The 25217-nt window shown below is 46.6% G+C and overlaps 1 protein-coding gene across 1 annotated transcript; it reads right to left on the reverse strand.

Annotated features, from left to right (window-relative positions):
• LOC111153695 (baculoviral IAP repeat containing 2) lies at positions 1 to 24415 on the reverse strand. Its single transcript, XM_022512846.1, has 9 exons — positions 23989 to 24415; positions 21186 to 23296; positions 20994 to 21093; positions 17289 to 17367; positions 16418 to 16466; positions 1819 to 2061; positions 1075 to 1329; positions 771 to 812; positions 1 to 667 (listed from the first exon to the last, which is right to left on the reverse strand). The coding sequence occupies exons 2-9, from the start codon at positions 22081 to 22083 to the stop codon at positions 474 to 476; spliced, it is 1860 nt and encodes a 619-aa protein (XP_022368554.1). The 5' UTR covers positions 22084 to 23296; positions 23989 to 24415; the 3' UTR covers positions 1 to 473.
• Positions 24416 to 25217: the final 802 nt, after the last annotated feature.

Below are 25217 nucleotides of genomic sequence, written 5' to 3' on the forward strand. Positions count from 1 at the left end.
TGCAGTCTTCTTAAAGAATTTTATTACGAGGTTTCTCACCAATTAGGGAAAAGCTTATTTACCAGTAAGAAAAAAGTCCTTATTTTAAAACACAAGTGGAAAAACACCAAAAAGAATTTGGCACAGTAACTGTGGTGAACTCCAGCATTCCCCTGTCCAGTTCTTGTCAACAGCACTCTCTCGGGGCGCACTCAGAGCTTCCAGAAAGAACACCAAACATGCCCTTGTCACGTGACACCTCAGGGCACCAAGGCTCCCCCATGACCTCTCCCTGCGCGCACACGCACATTAACACAGCCCGTCATGTGCAAACCCCCCCATCTAAACGGAGATTAAACGGGGCTTAGGATATTAACGTTCTGAAACGAGCACTAGCAGCGAAGCAGAACACAACACAAACGTCCTAATCTAAGAACCAGTAATTCCTCTACACCTCAGATGGCCCCCAGTGCTCGGCCATCTCCTGAAGACTCCTACGAGAGGAAGGTACGCACGGTGCCTTTAATTATGCCCCTGCAGATGGGGCACTTTCTCAGAGACGGGGCGCACTCCTGGCACACGACCAGGTGGCCGCAGGGAATGAACACGACGGACACCTCCTTGTCCATGCACACTTTGCACGTCCTCTCCTCCTGCAGCCGCCGCAGCTGCTCCTCCAGCGACAGACCTAGTAGGAACAGCACACTCTGTCACACCGGGTATCTACTTCACCTCCCGATAAAAAAAAAAGTAATATTTCCTTTTGGTCTTAAGTCTTCATTTTGTTTTACCTGAAACGTCTTCTGTTGGAATATACTTCATGTTCTTGTCCACTGAGGAAAGAAACACACCAAAAGGCATTATTCCCCCAAAGACCAGAGTGCGTCCCTCACTCCTCATCTCCTGGAACACCACGGAGGCCACTGCAGACCGCAAGTCACCCAGTCACACTGCTCGGGCAAGGAGAGCACGCCGCTGTTCTAGAACTACTTAAACGTACACACTAGAGTCGGCTAATTCGATTTACCTTGTTTGTCAAACAGAAACACAAACATAATCCCACAGATTTCTGAAATAATCTTACCAAAAACTCACCAAATAAGTTCTTGTATAACGTGGAGTCGATTTCTTTTAAGCAACTTTTGAAGATGTTGGCCGCAGCATTTCCCTTAACTAAAACGGTATCAATCAGTTCTCTTGCTTGCAAAGGTATCTGTGTTTTTTGTTTAATGATATCATGTTCCTGTTTATTAATTACATTGGCCTTTAAAAGATTATCCAGGATAGGAAGCACACAAGTCAACTGCTGAAAGAGAGCCATTCTGTTCCTCCGAATTAATGACAAATCATCTTCATTTAAAAAAGAAAAAAGAAAACAAATCCATTAGATTTTTAAGGGTTCCAACTATACACACATAGTCACTAACAACCAAGTCTACAAACAATTTAGGCACTAAATAAAGAGGAGCTTGAAAAGGCAGCATAAAATCACTGGTTCACACTTAACCTTGTGCCTATCGCTCAGGAGACTTCCGGAAGATTTAGCTAAGGCATATCGTATAGTACGCGTAACACAAAGGATCTCTGTTTCTGTCATTTCTAAAAGTCCTCAAACCCTGCTGTTCCCCAGAAAGCAGAACTGTAAAGGACACTAACACTTACAATCCCTGTACCTCCCCGACGGAACGAATGACACGGACTTCCACTTGCATCCCATCACGTCAGTTCTACAAGCACTTCCGCCAAACTCCCTTATCTGACACCCACGATCTGTCAATTAAGCAAAGCCAGTCCTCTGAGCCTTGCAGAACAGGGCGGGCAACTAACATTCCCAAGTACCTGACGCCATTTCTTCAGTTGGCTGGTCCTTCTCTTCTTCTCGGGACTCATCTTCTGCATTAAGCAGCGCTACCACAATCTCGTTCACGGTTCTGTAATTCTCCCCAGTGCTCAGGATCTTACTCTGCACGGTCTGCCTCACCAGGCTCCTGCTGAAGCCCATCTCCAAGGCGGCCGTCACTACGGGCGTGTTCATCATGACCGCGTCTTCTGAACAACTTTCTCCAGGTCCAAAATGGACAACTATTTGAAAAGACATGCACCAATGCTAAATTCCACAAATGTGAAAATACACAGAAAAATCACGACGATGGCTCAATCTTTACTCTCATGTGTTCATGTCCTGGTAAGGCCCACGAGCTTTATGCACCAATTTCCTGGAATTCCAACATAGGCATGAACATGAGAGGATTGGTCAGAGTGGAACAGGGGGTATCCTCTTCTAAATATCACTTCCGACATGACATCTTGGAACCCACTTAGTGAGAGACTCTCTAAGGACAGGGCGTAGGAACCTGTGTCTTTTTCAATTCCCAAAACGAGTCTGATGTACGGCTATTCTGGGAACGAATGCGCTGCAGGACGGCGGGTCCGCCCCAGAAAGGAGGGCACCAGCAAAGACTTTGCTAGGCTGGCCGCAGTTTGGACTTGAAGGGAAACGGGACCCAGAGAGGTGGCAGACGATCCAGAGTGACCCAGATGGGAAGGAGAGCGAAGTGGGAGAGTTCATGCAAAATACATCCCACACCACAGTAGCAAGATGGGACTGCGCTCGCAACAGACACTCGGAAGGACAGAAAGCTGTGTCACGCGGCCACAACGAACTGCCGGGATGAGGACCGCGGACATGGCGATCAGGGAAGTACCTTCTGGGAGCGGGGTCGGTGCTGACCCATAAGGCACTTGGGGGGAAATCGCAAGAGACTTCATCCTTCACGACACGTGACCGCCCTCTGCTGGAAGAGTGTTCTAGTAAACACCAGCACAGCGCGCCCGCAGCTCCAAGGCCAGCGGCAGCACCTCGACCGCAAGGACAAGCGTGTGAATAATGCTAAGAAGGGTCAGGGGAACTTCTGAAAGAAATCTTCTGGGCAAGACAGCAGCAGGCATAAGAGCCCTGAGACAAGTTCCTGACGTTGAAAGAGGGGCGCCGGGTGGCTCAGTCGTTCAGTGTCTGCATTCGGCTCAGCTCATGATCCCGGGGTCCTGGGAATGAGCCCCTCGTCAGGCTCCCCACTTAGTGGAGAGCCTGCTTCTCCCTCTCTCTGCCTGCTGCTCCCCCTGCTCGTGCTCCGTCAAATATTTTTTTTAAAATCTTAAAAAGAAAATTAAAAAGAACAAGACTGGTGAGTAGCAGTGAGAAGGGCAATCCCCAGACTGTGTACAGCCTTGCCAGTTTACCTTGCACTCTAGGTGTGCTAGAATGTTCGGCAGGCATTTGAAGTAAAGAACGGTAAAACCCGATTTGTGTTTTCAGAAGATGATTTTGGCAGCTTTGTAATAAACGTTCATGAGATTCAATGAGGAGACCAGCCAGGTCATCAGGAAGACGGGGATGGCAGCGTGGATTGGGCTCACAGTGCCCTGTGGACATGGGGAGACACACGAAGATTCGGGGCTGTCAGGAAGGCAAGGATGAGAGGACATCCGACGGATGAAACACACCAAGTAAAGAGAGGAGCGGGAAGGATGCCTGGCTTGAGTCAACTTTCTGACCTCAGCAGGTGGCTACCATTAACTGAGATGGGGAAGACCAGACAAGAACAAGTCTGAGGGATCAAAGATGAGAGAAAAGGTCTACCCTGATTGTATTAACTCGGAAACACCCATTATAATCAAGTTGAGATTTAAACATGTAGCTGGACATGCCAGCCTAGAGCTCAGGAAATGAAGTAAATCTGGGCCAAGTGTTGAGAAGTTCTCCATCATTTGTGGTTCGAAAAAGGAGCCACCAAAGGAGACTGTTCATGACCAACCAGAGAAACAGAGGAAAACCGCGAAGGCGGTGTCCAGGAAGCCAGGCGAAGGTGTCTGAAGGAGGATGTGGGAGAGTCACATCAGTGAGACTACCAAGTAAGACGTCCCCGACGTGTACTGTGACCAAGTATTACGTCCCCCACGTGTACTGTGACCAAGTAACGTCCCCCACGTGTACTGTGACCAAGTAAGACGTCCCCCACGTGTACTGTGACCAAGTAAGACGTCCCCCACGTGTACTGTGACTCGACAGCCATCTGGAATCCACCAGTGAGCAACTGCACCTCTGTGAAAGCGTTGAGATCCAGGCAGAAGACTGCGAAACCCCAGTGGAGCCCGATGCCAAGGAGAACTGTTGTAACAAGTCAGGCCTGCACCCCGACGGCTGGCTCGCCAACACTGGGCCTGGCTACAGACCCAAGAACAGCTCCGCACCCTCAGGATCTGGCTACAGGCCCATAAGACTTGATCCTGTCGCCAGCACCCCACACAAAAGAATGAGGAGGACCCAGGCCTACCCGTGCTTTGGCATACAGACATACAGACCCCAGTTCTAGCTCTCGACGCTGAAACTGCCTGTGAACTGCATCCCACCGTGGTCCGGGAGCCACTGGAGGTAAACCTGCTAAATTCCGTCAGAATGCAGAATCAGACCAACCTTTCCCAGTGTCAATCTGCGCACAGTCCTGCTGGCACAGGGACGCAGCAGGAGACAATACCCAGTGCACACCTGCAGCTCCTGAAAGGCCTCAGCCTCAGCCCACAGCGGCATAACCAGCGCTGGGACCCAGAGAGGGACACCGCCGTCTGCACCTCTAGAGATCCTACGAAGCTGCAGCCTCTCCGAACACCATCAGGAAGCTCTCCTCCCCACCAAGAGACACGGCCAGAGACATGCCCACCTGTGCCTCCAAAGCCAGGTCTGAAGACCTCAATCTTGGCAGTAGAACCAGAAACAGCCCCGGGCTCAGTTCTAGCCACTCGCAGCCAGGGTCCAGGGCCCCGTTCTGCTCCAGACAGGAGCCCTTCCACTGACCTAGAGGGGGCCACACCTGTCTGCATATCTGGTAAGAGCCCTGCCACCTGCGGACCCAACTGTGGACCGCACAGCAGACCCATGTCCCAACATCCTGCAGAACGGTGCGCTGTCCTCCATCAGGGGACCAGACAGACTCCACGCCAGCCTGCGCCACTGGCAATAGTAAGCGCACCAACCAGAGATCCCACCACAGACAAAGCAACAGCCTCACCACTGGTCCCAAGCAGGTACACGCCAAGGGAACGGACAGGAAAAGGAGGTCTCTGATCTGCCAAAACCAGTCTGTAAAGACTAGAAGAGATGTTTCTTTCCTCCAGTGCTCAGACACCAATGAGAGGCTCCTCAAATCATGCAAAACAGGCCACAGGACAACAGCAAAGGAAACCAAGAAATGGAGACTACAATCTGCCTAACAAACTAAATATTATCATCTTATACTCAACGCAATTCAAGAAAACAAAAGTAGGAAACTAAAAAAAATGAACTACATTTCAAAAGTTTAATCCACAGAAACCACAAAAAAGAACCAAAGAGAAATCCTGGAACAGAACTGGAAAACTGAGTCAGGAGCTTCAACAAGTGACTTGACCACGCTGAAGAAAAAATCAGAGAACCTAAAGGGACATTGTTTGAAATCACGCAGTTAGAGGAACAAAAAAGAAAAAAGAATCAAAGAGTGAAGAAAGTCTGTGGAAGTTACAAGACACCAGCAAACAAATGAGCATCTACGTCGCAGGAGTCCCAGAGGAGAAAAATGCAGCAGAAGTTTATTTAAAGACGAAACAGCTGAAAACTTCCCAAATCATGGGAGAGATTTTCCAGTTCTGTTATTGTATTCTCCAGCAACAGTAAAAGCAAAGAACCACAAGCATGATCAACCCAAACATTATTCTCAAATGTGTAATAGTGAAAATATGAAGACAGAGCTGAATAGAGAACTTTGAAAACAGCAAGAAAAAAAAACATCTGCTCACATACAAGGGACACCCTCAGCCTCTCCACACCCTGGTCCGCAGAGATGGTACAGCCCAGCTGAGACAGACTCGGAAAACAAAACCACACCAAGAACAATGACAAAACCATCCTTCAGAAATGGAAAAAAAAAAAAAAAAAAAAAAAAGAGACAGACGTTCCAGAAAACCAAAGTTGAAGATGTTCTTCAACATTAAACCTGCCCTAAAAACCAATGCTAGCAGGTTCTCTGCAAGCTGAAACGGACACTACATAGCAACACGGAAACGCGCGCCAGTGCGCACAGCTTCTTGGTAAAGGTAAATACGGAGTCAATTCAGAATACCCTGTCCTGTTACTGTACCTCTGGCATGGAAGTGAAACAATAACTTCGGTAACTACAACTGAAATAACTTGTTAGACGGACCCGTATCAGAAGGGGAAGATCAACAGTGCAAACTGCACGGTGAAGAGAAGTGAGCTGTTACCAGCCCTCTTGAGATGCTTTACGTGAACATGCAGGTGAGCACGAACACAAAACCTGGAGTGGACACACAGGATGTAAAGCGAAGGAACTAAAGCACACTAGTACAGCAGTCAGTCAAGGATTACAGCGTGAGGGAAGAAATGAACAAAGAACTGGGGAAAAAATCATAGTAAGTCTCCAGAGGACCAGTAGTTACTTTAGAACGTCAAGGGACTACATTCTCTAGTCAAAAGACACAGAGCGGCTGAACACATTTAAAGAAACGAGACCCAACAGTAAGCTCCAAAGGAGACTCCATCCGGCAGGACGAAAAGAAAAGGGATGGAAAATTCCACGCAAACGGCAACCAAGAGATGAAGCGTGGCTACCTAACAAGTCAGACTTGTGGCCAAAAATCGTTGGGAGGAGACAGAGGCGGCTGCCACAGAGGGCGTCAAGAGGACGTCACATGCACAGGCGCGTGCGCGCACCACCGGAGCCTTAGCCTTTAAGCCAGGGGCAGCTGGGCGGATCCGTCGGTTAAGCTGACTCTTGATTTCAGCTCCCGTCACGGTCTCGGAGTTGTGAGATCGAGCCCCGTATCAGGCTCTGTGCTCAGGGCCGTCTGCTTGAGATTCTCCCTGTCTCTCACACACAAATAAGATCTTTAAAAAAAAAATGTTTAAAGCAAATATTCACAAAACTACAGTGCAGAAAAGACTAATACCTACAAGCAGGAGGCTTCAACAGCGCACTTCCAGCGCTGGCCAGAACGCCCGGACACAGTGTTCGTAAGGAAACCACAGACCTGCACAGCACTCCGCCGAGCGGACCTCACCCCGCAGCACCCAACACACACGCTTCTCAAGCTCTCGCCCAGCAGTCCTCTCAGAACAGATCTCAGCCTCTCCTCAAAGCTTTAACAACCTGAAGATTCGGAAATCACATCAAGTATCTTTTCCACCTACAATGGCATAAAACTAAAAATCAGTAACAGAAAGGAAACTCACAAACTAATGAAGTCACAAATACAGGAGATTAGACACACTCCTGAGCCACCAATGGACCCGACAGGGTATCAACAAGCCATCAGCAAGTACTTGAGACGGACAAAAACACGACATACCCAAACTGAGCAGATGCAGCAAAAGCAGTTCTGAGAGGGAAGTTTTTAGCAAGAAATACCAAAATTAGGCACAATGAAAGCTCTCTGGGGCGCCTGGGTGGCAGCTGGATAAGCATCCAACACTCGGATTTGGCTCAGGTCATAGTCTCAGGGTCGTGGGACCGAGCCCCAATCAGCCTCCCTGTGCAGAGGGGAGAATGCTTGAGATTCTCTCTGCCCCTGCCCTGCCACATGAGCTCTCACATGCACGAAAATAAGCAAATCTTTAAAAAAAAAAAAAAAAGGCTTAACTTTTTATGTCCAGAAAACAGAAAAGTAAGGTGGGGGAGAGATGGAGTAAACAGGTGAAGGGGATTAAAATGCACTCATCTTGATGAGAACTGAGTAACGTACGGAATCATTATATCATACAGCTGAAATTAACATAACACAGCATATTAACTACCCTAAAATTTTAAGAAAACTTACTAGTTTAAAAATGAAAAATACAAACAAACTAAGCCTCTGGTGAACAGAAGCAAGAAAATATTAAAGATTAGAACAGACATAAGTGCCACAGAAACTGTAAAAACAAAAGCAAAAAAAAACCAAAAACAAAAAACAAAACAAAAAACAATGGAACACTAGGATTTTTTGAAAAGATAAACAAAACTGACAAACCTCTAGCTGGACCAACCTGGAGAAGAGAGGAATCGTACAAAATTAGAGCCATTACAGATGACGCACCAAATGTCCAGAAGGTCCTAGGAGACTACTATGCACGACTGCACGCTAAGAAACTGGACGATATATACGAAATGGATAAATTCCTAGAAACCCACAACTTAACCAAGACTAAATCAGGTAAAAATAAAGTATCTGAACAGAGCAGTAACAACTATGATAACTAAATCAGTCATCAAAAATCTCACAACAAAGAAAAATATGGAATCTGATGATTTCACTGATGAATTCTACCGAAGATTTTAAAAAGAATTAACACCAACCCCTCTTAAACTCTTTCAAAATACTTCAGAGAAGGAAACAATGTCAGAATCATTTCAGGAGGCCAGATCACCCTGAAACTAAGACAGATTAAGGACATTTCAGGCCAATATCCTTGATGAACACAGCCACGAAATGGGGGGCGGGGGGGGGGGGGGGGCGGGGGCACGCAAAAACGGGGGGGGGGTGGGGGGGGGGTACCTCAGACTCACTTCGTCCCTTGAACTCAGCCAGGTAACTATCAAGTCATCCTAAATACCCCAGAAATCACCCTGAAGACTGACAGAACAAACTCCACAATTACAGGGAGACAAGAAGCCACTCTGAAGAAGGTACAAGTGTGGAAATGTGGTCTGGGAGAAGAAATGAACACAGGGCTGTGGAGGGGAGGGAGCCCTGGTTGCAGAGAAAGGGGAGGGAGGAGCACATAGGGGACGCACAAGGAGAGTGTTTCCCCAAAGGCACAGCCTGGGAAAGTGACAGGGGCTGCATTTCCTGAGTTCCTGCAACCAGCCAGGATTAAAGCCTGGAGTTTTCAAGGTCGGCAGGCAGGGCTAGAGGCTGGAGGTGCTGCCCCACCACTGGAGAGGAGGCGGGCAAACAACCTGGGGACCGGACAGTGCGGAAACAGTGACCTGAAACGCCTAAAAAACCGCCTGCAGCACACAGTGGGGGAGACTACTTGCTCTTCTTGGAGAGGCAGCATTACAGAGACGCCTCTCTGGGTACAAAGGCACCCGCTGGCCCCATTTCCCTCCCCGCCCCTCAGCATAAACACAGACCCACCTGCAGTAGACAGCACAGCGCCCACACTGGCTGCGTACCCCGCTTACACCGGGTCCCATGCCCCACCCCACACACTGCCGGGAAAGCCCTTCCCAGTCAAGCCTGCCTCCGCTGCTCTGCGGCGGGCCCCTCCTCCAGAAGACAAACAGAAACCCCTGCCCACACCCCGTCTCCCAACCAGGGAGTTCTGCAAGGCCTCAGTTCTGGTGGAGGTGCTGACAGGTCTCATTTCACAAACAGACCCGAGCACACCTCATTAAAACTCACCACATTTGGGCCAGGGACCAAACGCTGCCCACAGCGGGCAAGGAGAGCCCGTGCAGACCGCCGGCCCGAAGGCCAGAGCAGCCAAACCACAGCCGCAGAGCGCGTGCAGCGCACACCTGAGGCACTCCCTGAAGGGCCAGGCCCTGGGCAGTGCAGGGCCTCTTCTTCAGAAAGCCGTTGTTTTCAGGAGCAGGAGACATAACAGGCTTTTCTAACACAGAGAAGGAGGAAGAGACTTGGACAAAATACCAAGATGGAGGAATTTATCCCAAATCAGAGAACAAGATCAGGCCACAGCCAGAGACCTAAGCAAAACAGATGTAAGTAACATCTGACGGAAAATTTAAAGCAACGATCATAAGCACACTCACTGGGCTTGAGAAATGAACGGAAGACTTCAGGGAGGCCCTTACTACAGAGATAAGAGAATAAAACAGAATCAGTGAGAGATGAAGAATGCAGTAACTGATCATGGAAACAGCAGCGTAGAAGAAGCAGAGGAATGAATCTGATCCAGAAGACAAAGTAATGGAAGATAATGAAGCTCAACAAAAGAGAAAGAATTATGGTGGGGCACTTGGTGGCTCAGTCCGTTAAGTGTCTGCCTTCAGGTCGGGTCATGATTCCAGGATCCTGGGATCTAGTCCCGCACCAGGCTCCCTGCTCAGTGAGGGTCTGCTTCTCCCTCTCCCTCTGCTCCTGCCACCTGCTCACACTGTCTCTCTCAAATAGATAAAGAAAATCTTAAAAATAAATAAATTATGGAACACAAGAATACACTTGGGAGAACTAAGTGACTCCATCAAACACCCTAACACTGGTATGACAGGAGTCCCAGAAGAGAAAAGGGGGCAGAAGATTTATGTGAGGAAATAATAGGAGAAAACTTCCCTAATCTGGGGAAGGAAAGGGACGTCCAAATCCAGGAGGTACAGAGAATTTCCCTCGAAATCAATAAAAGCCAGCCAACACCAAGATACACTGTAGGAAAATTTGCAAACCATAGTGTGAAAGTCTTAAAAGCAACAGGACAAAAGAAGTCCTTAATTTACAAGGGAAGACCCATAAGGCCAGCTGAGATTCCCCACAGACACTCGGCAGGCCAGAAGGGAACGGCATGATGTAGTCAACGTGCTGAATGGGAAGAATCTGCGGCCAAGAATACTCTCCCCAGCAAGGCCGTCTTTCAGAATGGAAGGAGAGATGAAGCGTTTCCCAGACAAAACCGAAGGAGGTCATGGTCATTAAGTCAGCCCTGCAAAAAATACTACTAAAAGGGCCTCTGTGAGTGGAAAAGATCAAAATGATATACAGGAAAGGAACAGAGAAAATCTCCAGAAACAAACAAAAACCAAATAATAAAAAGCACTACAGTCAAATCTATAAATAATTACTCTGAGTATAAACAGACTAAATGCTCCAATCAAAGACATACGGTGTCAGGATGGGTTAAAAAAAAAAAAAACAAAAAACCAAGACCCATCGATATGCTGCCTACGAAAGACACATTTTAGACCTAAAAACACCTGCAGATTGAAAGTCAGGAGGATGGAAAACCATTTATTATGCTAGCGGATGTCAAAAGAGGAACCAGAGTAGCCAGACTCCTATAAGACAAACTAGACTGTAAACCAAAGACTGTAACAAGAGACGAAGAAGGTCACTATATCTTCATTAGTGCATCTGTCCACCAAGATCTAACAATTGTAAATATCTATGCCCCCAACTTGGGAGCAGCCTAATACATAAAACAATTCAGAATGAACAAAGAAACTCAATGATAATGACACAGTGAGAGTAGGAGCTTTAACACCCCACTCACATCAAGGGGCAGATCATCAAAGCAGAAAATAAAGGAACGACACACTGGACCAGGTGGACATCACAGACATATTCAGAACGTTCCATCCTAAAACCGCAGAATATACATTCTTCTCGAGTGCACACGGGACATTCTCCAGAAGAGATCACATCCTGGGTCACAAATCCGGCCTCAACAAGTACAGAAAGACCAAGATCATACCTGCATATTATCAGACCACAACACTATGAAACTTGAAGTCGATCACAAGAAAAAATTTTGAAAAACCACAAATACATGGAGATTAAACAGCATGCGGCTAAGGAATGAATGGGTCGACCGGGAAATCAAAGAAATAAAAGACTCCATGAAAACATGAAAATGAACATGATGGTCCAAAGCCTTTGGGCTGAAGCAAAGGCGGCCCTGAGAGGGACGTACGCAGCAATATGGCAGGAAACAAGGAAGTCCCAGATACAAAACCTAATCTTACACCTAAAGGAGCTGGAGAGAAAAAAGGAAATCTAAAGCCAACAGGAGGAAAATATTAAGATTAGAGCAGAAATAAATGATAGAAAAAGTAAAAACAAAAACAAAAAACAACACCTAGAACAGATCAATGAAACTGAGAGCAGAATTTGGTAAACCCCTAGCTGCACTTACCAAAAAGGAGAAAAGATCCAAATAAATCACGATGAGAGAAATCGCACCTCCACAGAAATACAGGCATAAGAGAGCATTATTAAAAACTACACGCCAACACACTGGACAGCCTAGAAGAAATGGATAAACTCCCAGAAACACATAAATTACCAAAACTAAAACCGGAAGAATAGGAAACTTGACCAGACCCGTAACAGCAAAGAAATTGAATCAGCAATCAAAAACCCCCTCAACACACACAAGTCCAGGGCCGGATGGCTTCCCAGGGGAATTCTCCCAAACATTTAAAGAGTTAATATCTATTCTTCTCAACCAGTCCAAAAAAAAAAGAAAAGGAAGGAAAACTTTCAAATTCATTCTATGAGGCCAGCATTACCCTGATAGCAAAACCAGACAAAGACCCCACCAAAAAAGAAAACTACAGGTCAAGAGCCCTGATGAACATGGATGTAAAAATCCTCAACAGAATATTAGCAAACTGAATCCAACAGGACATTCAACGACTCATTCACCACAATCAAGCAGCATTCACTCCTGGGCTGCAAGAGTGGTTCAACATTCGCAAACCAATCAGCAAGATCCTGAAGACGGAGAGTAAGACCCGTATCACCCTAACAGATGCAGAAAAGCATCTGACAAAGTGCATCACTCGTGATAAAAACCCTCAGCAAAGGTTTAGCAGGAACATACTTCAACATCATAAAGGCCCCGTATGAAAAACCCACAGCTAGTACCCTCAGAGCTTTTCCTCTAAGGTCAGGAACAAGACAGGGGTGTCTACTCTCACCATTACTATTTAACACTGCAAATCTTAGCCTCAGCAGCTGGACAACAAAAGGAAATAAAGGGCGTCCAAATCAGCATTAAAAAAGTCAAACTTTCACTACTGCAGGTAACATGCTACTCTATATAGAAAACCTGAAAGGCTCCACCAAAAACCTGCTAGAACAGATGTTTAAAAAAAAAAAAAAATCAACATAAAGAAATCTGTTACATTTTCATACACCAATAATGGAGCAAAAAGAGAAATCAAGGAGCTGATCCCATTTATAATTGCACCAAAAACCGTAAGATATCGAGGAATTAACCTAACCAAAGAGGTAAAGGATCTGTACTCTAGAAACTACAAAACACTCATGAAAGACACTGAGGAAGACACAAAGAGATGAAAAGACATTCCATTCTCAGGGACTGGAAAAACAAATATTGTGAAAATGTCTATGCTACCCAAAGCAATCTACACTTTCAATGCTGCCCCTATCAAAATACCACCAGCATTTTTTACAGAGCTAGAACACCCAACCCTAATAAAATTTGTATAGAACCAGAAAAGAGGGGCGCCTGGGTGCCTCAGTGGGTTAAGCCTCTGTGTTTGGCTCAGGTCATGATCTCGGGGTCCTGGGATCAAGCCCCACATCGGGTTCTCTGCTTGGCGGGGAGTCTGTTTCCCCCTCTCTCTGCCTACTTGTGCTCTCTCTGTCAAATAAATAAATAAAATCTTAAAAATAAAAAAAGAAGAACCAGAAAAGACCCCAAATAGCCAAAGGAATGTTGAAAAAGAAAACCAAATCTGGTGGCATCCCAATTCTGGACTTCAAGCTGTATCACAATCATCAAGACAGCATGGTACTGGCACAAAAACAGACACACAGATCAATGGAACAGAATAGAGAGCCTGGAAATGGACCCTCAACTCTATGGTCAGCTAACCTTCAACAAACCAGGAAAGAATGTCCAATGGAAAAAAGACAGCCTCTTCAATAAATGGTGCTGGGAACACTGATAGCCACATGCAGAAGAATGAAACTGGACCATTCTGACACCACACATGAAAATACTCAAAATGGATGAAAGGAATCCATCAAGGTCCTAGAGGAGAACACACGCAGCAACCTCTGACATCAGCCACAGCAACTTCTTACTAGAAATGTCACTGGAAGCACCCTTGCTTCCAGTGACAAAAGCAAAAATGAACTACTGGGACTTCAGCAAGATATAAAACTTCCGCACAGCAAAGGAACCAATCTACAAAACTAAAAGGCAACCTTCACAATGGGAGATGGTATCTGCAAATGACTTACCTGATAAAGGGTTAGTAACAAAAATATACAAAAAACTTCTAAAACTCAACTCTCCAAAAAACCAATAACCCAACTAAACAATGGAGAGAAAACATGAGCAACATTTTCCCAAAGAAGACATACAAATGGCCAAAACACATGAAAAGATGTTCAACGTCATGTCACTCATCATCAAAAAAACACAAACCATGACCACAGTGAGAAACTAAGCGTGACACCTGTCAGAACGGCTAGAATCAACAGCCCAAGAAAACAAGTGCTGATGAGGAAGCAGGAGAAGGGGAAGCCTCTTCCACCACTGGGAGACATATAAAGTCATTCAGCCACTGTGGAAAACAGTATAAAGATTCCTCAAAACATTGACACTAGAACTTCCCAGGGCACCTGGGTTGCTCAGTCAGTTCAGCATCTGATTCTTGGTTTCACCTTGGGTCATAATCTCAGGGTCGTGAGATCAAGCCCAGTGTTGGGCTCTGCACTGGGCAGGAGTCGGCTTGAGAGTCTCCGCCTCTCCCTCTTCCTCTGTACCCCCTCCTCCTGCTTGCAAACGCATGCTAAAATAAATCTAAAAATTTTTTTGAAGGGAAAAAAAAACTTCCCTATGATCCAACAATCTCACTTCTGCGTATTTATCAGAAGGAAACAAAACCCTTTCTGAAAGCTTTTCTGCGTTCCCATTTCACTGCAGCATGATTCCCCACAGCCAGCCATGAGAACAACCCCTAGTGTTCATCAGCAGGCCTGAATAAAGAAAACGTGGTAATATGTGCAGAATATTATTTACCCATAAAAAAGAAGGAAACCCTGCCATTTGCAATAACATGGACAGACGTTATCAGAGGAGTAAGTTCTGAGAATCTAATATCCAGTGTGCTGGGCACAGACTACAGTACTGGTTCACACACGTGCAAGTTACAAAGAGTAAATCTTAAATATTCTTACTACATAAAAAAAGTAAAATTATGTGAGGCGACTGATGTGTTAATCTTAACATGATAATCATTTAGCAACATATGTGTATCAATCACATCACTTTTTTTTAAGATTTTTTTATTTTCAACGTCCATGTGTACCTTTTTTTTTTTTTTTAAGATTTTTTTTAATTTATTTTCAACAATCACATCACTTCTTAAAGTTACACAGCGTCATACGGAAATTCTATCCCAATAAAGCTGGGGGAGGACGAGATTAAGACTCAACTGTCTGAATGTGGGCACCAGGTCAAGCAGTGGCTTTACAAAGGTGGTGGGTTCTTGGTGACCCTGACAGGAGCACTTTTTAGTAGAGTTAAGTTCAAGAAAGAATAGAAAAGAAATAAGAAAGTAAGCACAGATAAATCTTTCTATACATTTTATTGTAAAGGGAAGCAAAGAAGTGAGACAACAGCTAGAAGATGACATGGACTCAAGGAAGGGTCTTTTGGGGACTGGCTACAGTACATCAGGTTCATACACTGAAATAAATATTCTGGAGACTGAAAACCTGATGCTATGGAAACAGAAGGGGCCGAGCACCGCCGAAGCAATATTCTGATGCTGGCAGGAGGCTTGAGATCCAGAGGACAAAGGACAAGGAGAAAAGCTGGCCTTAGTTCCTTCATGAAACGAACAGAAAGGTGAGTGGTACAGACACATCTCAGACTGGTGGCTTTGCTGGGAGGAAATGGGAGCAGCTCTCTTTTGATTGTGTCTATTTCCTCAGTCATGCAAGATTATGAGCTGTGAGTTACGGAAGAGAGCATAGAAACTTTCAAAGAGAAAAAATGTGACAGTCCCTGTATTAGGGAGCTGCACAGGGTGGTCCATGGAAAACCTGGTTATACATTTAGATCAAGAGCGGTGAGCCCTGCTGCCATCACACAGGAGGTAGTTATCATGTCAAAACCAATTCCAAATCCCAACACCACTCCTGAGTCATCTGAGTCATGGGGTATGCCGAGAAATGGTGCACTGTCATCTCATTTGGACACCCAACACACGTCAATTACATACATTAACTCTATGCCAGATGTGGCCAGAACTAAGTTCTAACCAGATCTATTTCCTATCCTTGCACTAAAATAGTACACACCTAATGAACAGCTAACGTCTAGCCCAATTCTTAAATCATCCATCAACTAGCCCTTTCCAAACATACTGGCTTACAGAAAACTTGTCCTCTTTGGACGGCTTACTGTTCACACTTCTCATCTAGTATTCTCTGAGCTATCTGTGATGGTCACTTCTCTTCTGCGTATGTCCTGTTCCCCAGTTGGAAGGTCAGCATTGAAGAATACAGTGTAGCAGACTTGCTAAAACGCTGTATAAGCATCCTGAGTCTTCGGATATAACATAATATTAGTTAACTTCCCAGCACTTTTTCCTATGTCCTCAGAAATCAAACCCTCTGTTTACATACTTTTATGCTTAACATTCTTATAAAAATTCCCATTCTACATCTGGAATACTTTCATACGTACTTGGTGGATCAGGATTTTCATCTCCAGGAGTATCTGATGTTGACAAAAGCTATGAAACAGGAGAAAAATTAATAGGTAAAATAAAAAATTTCAACCTTAAACAGAGCAATAGGGTAAGTTTACCTCCAGTAACACATACACTCTTCTGAAAACTAGGCAATTTATATACTTACTTTGCTCTGTCTTACCTTCATCATCAAAAAATCCCCTTAAACTTTACCTACTTCCAAACAGAGTTCAAGTACTTCTCTAGTTTCAGGGAAGGGGAAGAATTAATGGTTCCCCATTCCATTTGAAAGATTTTTCAGCTGGATCACTCCCAGAGGCTCCAAAGTCCTAACAAGTTGTTTTTGTTTATTTTTCTAGAAAAGATGGAGGAGACACTACCGATCCTCCTCCAATCCCACCACACATTTGTACACTGGGAAACGGATCTCTCAGAACCCTGAAAGCAAGAAATCTTTTTTTTTTTTTTTTTTTTTTTTTTTTAGTTTATTCATTTAGAGAGAGCAAGTGAGCAGGGGGAGGGGGAGGGGGGAGAGAGAATCTCAAATACGCTCCCCATGAGCAGGGAGCCCAGCACGGGGCTCAATACCAGAACCCTGAGATCATGACTTGAGCTGAAACCAAAACTAGATGCTCAATAAGCCACCCGGCGCCCCCTAAAAATTTTTTAAAAAGCCCTGAATAAGCAAGGTAGTTACAAAAGTAAAAATTAAAGGTCTCATTAATTGGATATAAAGCAATTAACCATACTTAATAAGAAAACACAATGTTAAGAAAATACACATGTGAATATTACTCTTAATAATATTCTTTGTCATTATCATTTAGGAGAATTCAGCGTTGACAAGTGTAAGAACTTACTCACCTGCTCCAGAAGGTGAGGGTATCGAGCTTGAATCTCATCAACAAAGTCCTGCCCTTTCATGCGTATCAAGAACTCACACCTATAACAGAAGATGACAATTACTTGTGAAGTGTTTTATACCTTAAAAAAAAAAAAAAAAAACCACCTGATTTTCTAGAAAAGTGGGTTTCAAACTCTGTGCCCCACAGTATTAACATTTTACATCACAACCTAGTACACATCTGTATTGAGCAGGAAAAAATCCTTTAAAATCCTCATAAAACACTAACTCTTACTACGTATTGATGCATTCTGCCATTTTCTACTTAATCACATTAACAAGTAACAAGAAAAGGGTTTAGACCTCAAAGGAGCACAAGCTAAGACTTGAAAAATGCTGTTCGGACAATTTACTTTTGGGGTTTCACATAGTTTCAAAAGCTGTAATTAGTATTCCTAAAATGGGATCTTTCACAACGTAACTGCTTATCTTTCTCAGGGATCCCTCTTCCGATACCAGTGAAGCACAAACCCTCCTTCCAAAACATAGAGAAATATTTTCATCTCTATGCATAATGACGGTGTTTCCCAAACACTTGTTCACCAACTCCCAGAGCTGCTCGAAAGCCTTCCAAGAAGCTCACTGAACGGCTACTTCCATTTTATCCCTTCGGTAGCTCATTAAAGTGCTGCTAACCACAGCTCAGCACCTACCCGCAAAAACGAGCCTCCACCTACGCCCAGCTGCGTGCAGAAACTCAGAATGAATCAGAGATGATGTTCAACATCACACAGTGCAACTTCTAGAAGACAGCAGAAAAATCTTTTCTTCCTTAGATCACTCAGCTAAGAGACCAGAAGCATAATCCATACAGAATAAAACCGATAAAATGACATCCTCAAAAGCCACTGTTAAAACAATGAAAAGACAAACCACAAACTCAAAGGTAGCAAAGCACACCTGTTAAAAACGTGTACCCAGGATGTTCTAAGAACTCTCAAAACTTAGTAATTAAAAAAACTTTAAAATGGGCAAAAGATTTGGACACTTTACCAAAGAAGATATGTAGAAGGCAAATAAGCTGCTCACCGTCATTACTCATTAAGGAAATGCTACTGAAAAGCGCAGAGAAGTGTCAGGGCACCCCTTCTGGGATGGCCACACTAAAATGATGATCCCAGTTACAGCTAAGGATGTGGGACACCAGGAGAGCTCACGGGCTGCGGGCAGAAACCTACAACAGCACAGTCGCTTAAGAAAACAACACAGCACTTCGTCGGAAGTGAAAACTTGCCACACACCCCATCCATCCCACGCCCGGCTGGTCTTCCAAGCCAAATGAAAACATCGGTCACGACTGTTTATTAATGTTTACAGTGGCTCTATGCTTATCGCTCCAAGCTGGAAACAACCCAAATGCTCTTCAACCACTGACAGCCCAGAATCAGCAGGGACCACGGAAGCAAGCTCATGACTTCAGTCTGTCACGGAGAGAAAACCGCTCATTCTCACGATGTTCTCAGTCGTCATACAGTTTTTAATTATTTTTGCTCTGGGACCGGTTAATTTACATTCATTATGATTAAAGCAAGTACAATGAGCCCTGGCTCATATATCGCCCCTCCTCTAAGAAGTTCAGTAAGGACAGAGATCATGGTCGTCGTCGCCGTGACATCTCCAGCACCTGAAACGCCCTCCAGCCGGCCCTCAACACAGGACAAGTAACACCGATAACCGTTATCCATTCTGGTTTTCCATTTACTGAGGTTAAAGATTATCCACAATTGAAATTTGCTGCTTTCCGAAGTGTTCACACAAAGCACCCTAAGCCTTTTTCCCTTATTTAACCATTTCAACAAAACACAAATGATGGAAATAAACCAAGATTTTGTTTTCGTTTGTTTTACAAAGGACAAAATGCAGTAATTCCAACCCCGGAACTGAAAATCTATTTTTGTCTTTCTAATACTGCTATTAAATTTCAAATTTTATGCACCCAATCCCATAGAGCCAAGCATAATCAAGCCATTTAAAATTCTGACAAAATACATTTTCCTAAGTAATCTAAACAATATGTCACTTTTAAGAATTAGAAGGTCAAATTTTACCTTGTTATATTATGAATATTAAAGATAAAATTTCAGGGGCACCTGGGTGGCTCAGTGGGTTAAAGCCTCTGCCTTCGGCTCAGGTCATGGTCTCAGGGTCCTGGGATCCAGCCCCGCATGGGGCTCTCTGCTCTGCAGGGAGCCTGCTTCCCCCCCTCTCTGCCTGCCTCTCTGCCTACTTGTGCGCTTTCTCTCTCTCTCTGTCAAATAAATAAATAAAATCTTTAAAAAAAAAAAATTTTAAAACACAACTTTTAACAATGTACTGATCCATAATAAAATACTTCAAGTTTATATTTAAAAAAACCGACAAAAATATGTTTTAATTTCCTGAAGGGGTTCAAGAGAGTCCTCGTCATTATGAAAGGCGCTCACAGGTCAAAACACTGCCCTCTATGATCCCACCGACGGGAGATACTTAGTCAGACTCAGACAGAAAGGAGAACCGGACTGGGGTGGGGGGTAGGTATGGGGAGTTCCTGTGATGAGTATAGTAAGCTTGGGAAGATGAGAAAGTCTGCTGGTAAAGACAAAGGAACAATGTGAACATACTTAATGCCACAGGACAATAAGCTTAGAAACGGTTAAAATGGTAAAGTTTATTATTTTTTTTCACAATTTAAAAAAAACTATCTAGCTCAACACCCCCACTATACAGATAAGGACAGTTTCAAATAGGTCACACAACTAGTCCAAGTTCACACGGCGCCTCAAAAATGAAGCATTTCTAATTCTATTTCCATGAACAATACTGCCTCTCAATTCTTTGTAGGCTACAAAAGAAAACAGGACATACTGCTAGAAACACAGTGACTAAGTATCACAAGATCTTATCACGAGATAAACTGTACAGAAAAAAATAACTTACAATTATAATCAGATTTAATCAGCTTTCATTATATGCATTTTTGTATTTGCCTCTTTCTAGATCATTTTATGTCCCTTCTTATTCTCCTTTTCTCTTACATTTTTTCCAACTATTTTCTTTTGTGCAATTTTATACATCTTTGTAACCCTTAAGATTTCTTTAAAACAAAAATGGGAACGCTACAGGTAAAACATATGACCATAATTATAAATGAACCCTCAAGAATAAACTAAAATTAGGGGCACTTGGGTGGCTCAGGTAATTAGGCATGACTCATGATCAGGTCATGGTCTCAGGGTCCTGGGATCCAGCCCAAGATCAAGCCGAGCACCCAGTCTGCTAGTCTTCTCCCCTCCCTGCCCATCCCACTGCTAGCATCCTCTCCCTCTCTCAAATAAGTAAGTCTTTTTTAAAAAAATCATAGCGAGTTATATTACATCCTGAATACATGGCTTACAAAAGGAAAGAGAACATTCTAAAACATTTTTATCAAAACAATTAACGTGAAAATTCGGGTGTGTTTTAAGTTATTAAGTAATATCTACACCCAGCGTGCAGTTCAACGGTCTGGGACCGAGAGTCACATGCCCCCCGGCTGAGCCAGAGGCCTTAGATTTAGTGCTCTACAAGACCAATTTCTCAACAGCATAAAAGCAGATTTGTTATACTGAAATGTAACCTAAATTCTGCAAGCACACCTCCCTCTTGAAAGCACAGTTTGAGGCAGTAATACCTTTCAAAATAGTTACCTTGGAAACCACTTGGCGTGCTCTACCCATGGGTCATCTCCAGACTCCCAACACCTTAAGCCGCCATCACAACAAAAGCATTTGACATCATCATTGCGACCTAAAGAAAACAAGACTGAACTTACACACACATCCTAATACGAAAAACAAAGTGAACGTGATAAAACATACAAGCACGTGAGAGGTTCTTACCCACGTAATAGAAACCAGCACTTGCCAGCTGCTCGGGCCGAACCGGTACGCTGGGTGGCCAGTACACGAACGTTCTCAGTCGAGCCGCGTGTGTCTGCATGCTCAGATTTGAAATGCTAAACCGCAGCGTCTCCAGAGAGTTTTCCAAAAACGGGCAGTTGGGGAAATGTCTGCGGTGTTCTGACATCGCATCATCCTTTGGTTCCCAGTTACTGAGGGTCCCACCACAGGCAAAGCAGGCGACTTTGTCTCCAGGTCCTATATAGTAAAAGCCAGCTCTTGCCAGGTCTGATGGTGACAGAAAGGTTAACGGCCACATATGGTAAGTAAGAAATCTGGCCTCTTCGGTACTCATTGCATAACTGTAGGGGTTAGTCCTCAATGGGGAGAAGTCTTCCACTGCTCTAGGATTAGCAGGGCTCGGTGCAAGGTTGGCATGAGGACCACTGAAGGAGCCCCCGTGTTCCGAAGTGGGAGATAATGAATGTGGAGAACGGTTTCTCATTGGAGAAGTCGCCTTTAAGATGGAATCCCGGCTAGTGAGAGTGACCAGACTGTGAATAAAACTGCAGCTAGGATAGAGCTGTTTGTGCTTTTCAACAGGATTGTCTCCAGGTTTCCAGTTGTCCAGCATCAGGCCACAACAGAAGCATTTGACCTTGTCATTCACACCAGTGTAGTAAAAACCAGCCCGGGCCAGACTCCTCTCTGAGACGGGAACGCCACTAGGGAACGTTGAGTATGTAGACATTCTATAGAGTTCACATGAAAAGTCGTATTTTATTTTCTGTTTGTTGCCAATTGTCTCATTTGGTAAGATCGTGCTATCTTCCATGGTACTCTTAATTCTCTGACATGAAGAACCTGGGAGAAGTCTTTGGGAAGTAGTTTTGTGCATGAGCGATTTTACTTTTTAATGGCCAAAAATCTTCACATGAAATTTCTCCTCTCTTCACATGAAATTAGTTCCTTTACCACACAGAAGAATCAAACGAAAGGCTCCTACTTCTGTAAAATTCACTACACCTTCTTTATGGGATTTACGCCTAAGTTTACACTCAGGTGAGATGAGTATCTATCCTAAATTACCACGATAACATCTAGTTGTTTCAGATTAACTCTTGGTAACTCAATGGCTAACTGCTCATTACTTGGTGTAATACTAATATAAGGCCTGAAAGAAATTGGCACATTTATGGATATATGCTAAAACTTCTTGATATTTTGAGGCCGATATTCCCAAAATTCTAAAAAATTATAGGGTACTTAAATTATGCTTTCAATATGCTTTTAGTTAGAAGTTACAAAGCCTATTCATCAAGCCAATTACTGATTATGCTACAAGAGGGAAAAACTATATGCAGGTTTCTTTGAAGCCCTTTAATATGGTACTTTTTTTTTTAAATCTTGTTTTACTCTAGCAAACAAGAATAAAGTCTTCTTAGGGTCAGATTATCTATCTGAAAACTAGTCTCACACAGGTTATCACCACGGTATTTACTTAAGCGGGTTGTACTAGCTACAAGGACAGCTTCTGCGGACATCAACACCCACAAGCTGAACCTACACCTGTTTTAGTGTGCACGTCCAACAGATTCTGCTGCAGCTAAGTGCTAACTCTTCCACCTTTGTGAAATACTGTATCTGCTCCCACTTCCCGCAGCCTCATGGTCTTCCTCGCTCCGCACACCGGCTAGACTTGATTGCCTGAAGGTAAGCTCTTCATAAACCATTTAACCATAATATTTCCACAACAGGAACTTTAACATGCCTTTAAAGATTAAATAGCCTGTTTTTAAACATCATATATCTAAGTCATTCATTTTGTAAAGAGAAATCAACTTAACGTGACACAGCTCATCCTTCCTCGGGTCATCACATATGAGTAACTATTAGGAACAGAATCGTTTACGCACAATACACCAATAGCTAACCCTACTGGCCTCCCTTCCTCAGACACCTGCCCCTTTCAAACTACACTTCATACACAAAATTACACTGCACAGCATTCCCGCTATATCCCTTTATAAAGTTTCTGAGTCTCCATAATGGGGTTTATCACTGCCGGGGAAAGAAATGAGGGGAAAGACGGGCTCTTCCAGGCTGCGAATCTGAAAAGAAAAAAGAAGGCCACTTCAGAAAGCCGCGCTTTCCCGGTAACGAGAACGAGCCCCGGCGTACCCCGTGCCGTCCACGGCGACTTACGTTCAGAGACGACCTTCCACAAGCCGATGCACCGCAGCCCCAGCTGCCGTCACCGCACGTTTTAAAGCCGTCCACCTCCGCGGGCGGCCCGACACGTCCTCCCCGGCAGCGCCCTCGCTCCCGCCCCCCTCCCCTGGCGACTCGGGCCGCGGTCCGCGGACAGGAGCGCCGCTTGCGCATCGCAGGGGGGCCCGGCAGCGGGCAAGTGACCAGGAGCGACAGGCGTCAGCCGCTCACCAACGCGAAGCCCCGGGCGCCGCGAGGAGCCAGCGCGCACGCCCGCCTCGGCCACGGGCCCGGGCGGTGAGGCCCGGGCGGTGGACTCCGGGGTCGGCCGGCGGCGCAGGGCTCCCCCGACCCCTCCCGCGCCCGGGAACCGGCTGCACGCCCTGCGGGGACGCGGCGAGAGCGGGGTCCGGTGCGCGCGCCGGGCCGGCCCCCGCACAGCTCGGCCGTGAAACCCCGACGAGAAGCGTCCGCGACCGGGGGAGCCCGCCGCGCCACTACCCCCGCGTCCGGCCGAAGGGCCGCGGCCTACCCCCGCCCCTCCCCGCCCGCTGGCGCTGCTGACTCGCGCCCGCAAGGGGCCCACACTCACCGCGGGGCCGGTGCAGCACACGCGGACACAGCGCGACAGCCGGCGGCCTCCCCGGAGTCCGAACCGCGTCGTCCCCGGGAGATGCGGCCGGCCGGCTCGGCTCCGGCGTCCCGAGCCCCCGCTCAGGCGGGGCACGCGCGGACGCGCGCGGACGCACGCTGACGTCAGCGCCGCGCCAGGGCGCCGAGATTCTGCGTCACAGAGCGGGCGGGGGGGCCGTACCGTTGCCGGCTCAGCCCCTGTCTTTCTGTCTCCGCGCCACACATCCTCCTGAGGCGCCGTGGCATGCCCTGGGCCGCGGGGTCCGACCGTCGGGAAGCCGGCGGGAGCGCCGCGCTCCGTCCCGCCTCGCCTCGCGGACTCTCTCCGGGGCGGTGCCGGCGTGTGCGCCTGCGCCCTGGGCGCCTGCGCGCGGGAAGGGCAGCGGCCGCCTGGCGGCGCTGATTAAAGTTGGGTACAGCCTGGCCTGTGTCGCGTCTGGAGAATCACGCCTGCTCTGCCGTCGCTCGGCCGGAGTCCGTCCGGCGGCAGGGACGGGGGCGGCGGCCCCGCGGGGAGCGGCAGCGACGAGCGCCGTCCTCGGGGCAGGGGAAGTCCGGGGTCGACGCCTCAGAAATTTCCAGACCGCCGGGCGCTCTCCGGGGCGGCCGGGGAACTCCGTGCCGGCTTCCGGCCCCTGCTGGCCGAGCCCGAGGGCCCGCGGCGGTCGCTGCTGCGCGGGGCGCGGCTCCGGGGCTAGACCGGGAGGCCTCCGGGCGCTCGGCGCCGCTGCTCGGGAAGTTCCAGAACCTTCCATGGGGGGTGGTACACGGAGAAAACGGTTTGCGGGGGTCGGGGCCGTCCGGCGTGTTCAGCTCTGGTCGTGACCCGGAAGCTCCGAGGACGAAGAACCTCCGTGCCGCGATATGCCGCGCTTCGGGCGCGGAGCCGTGAATACCCCCCCGCCACGGCATAATCCGGGTGTCCCGAACTCTGCTCTGCGGCCTTCAGTCGCGCACGGCCGTGCGGATTCGGTGTCCGCTCGCTCCGCTCCGGCTCGCGTCTGCAGGCCGGGCCCCGGCGGGGTGTGCGCGGCTGCGGAGGTCGCGTTGCGGCACTTCCCACGGTTCTGGGGAAGCGCGGGGTCCGGGACGAGCAGAGGGAGACGGACCGGCTGGAAGGGACTCGTCCACCGGATCCAGCTTCCGTGATGCAGCCGCAGCGGCTGGAACGGGACCGTGTGGGCCCCC

This window comes from Enhydra lutris, unplaced genomic scaffold, assembly GCF_002288905.1.
Source record: "Enhydra lutris kenyoni isolate GAN:26980312 unplaced genomic scaffold, ASM228890v2 scaffoldscaffold34, whole genome shotgun sequence".
Lineage (NCBI taxonomy): Eukaryota > Metazoa > Chordata > Mammalia > Carnivora > Mustelidae > Enhydra > Enhydra lutris.

Excerpts from the sequence above, each read along its gene's own strand:
- LOC111153695 (XM_022512846.1), bottom strand. The coding sequence starts at position 22,083 with ATGCACAAAACTACTTCCCAAAGACTTCTCCCAGGTTCTTCATGTCAG. Across the intron at positions 21,094-21,185 it reads TGCTGGTTTCTATTACGTGG|GTCGCAATGATGATGTCAAA; the intron begins GTAAGAACCTCT and ends TGTTTTCTTTAG. Across the intron at positions 813-1,074 it reads GTTATACAAGAACTTATTTG|TGGACAAGAACATGAAGTAT; the intron begins GTGAGTTTTTGG and ends TTCTTTCCTCAG.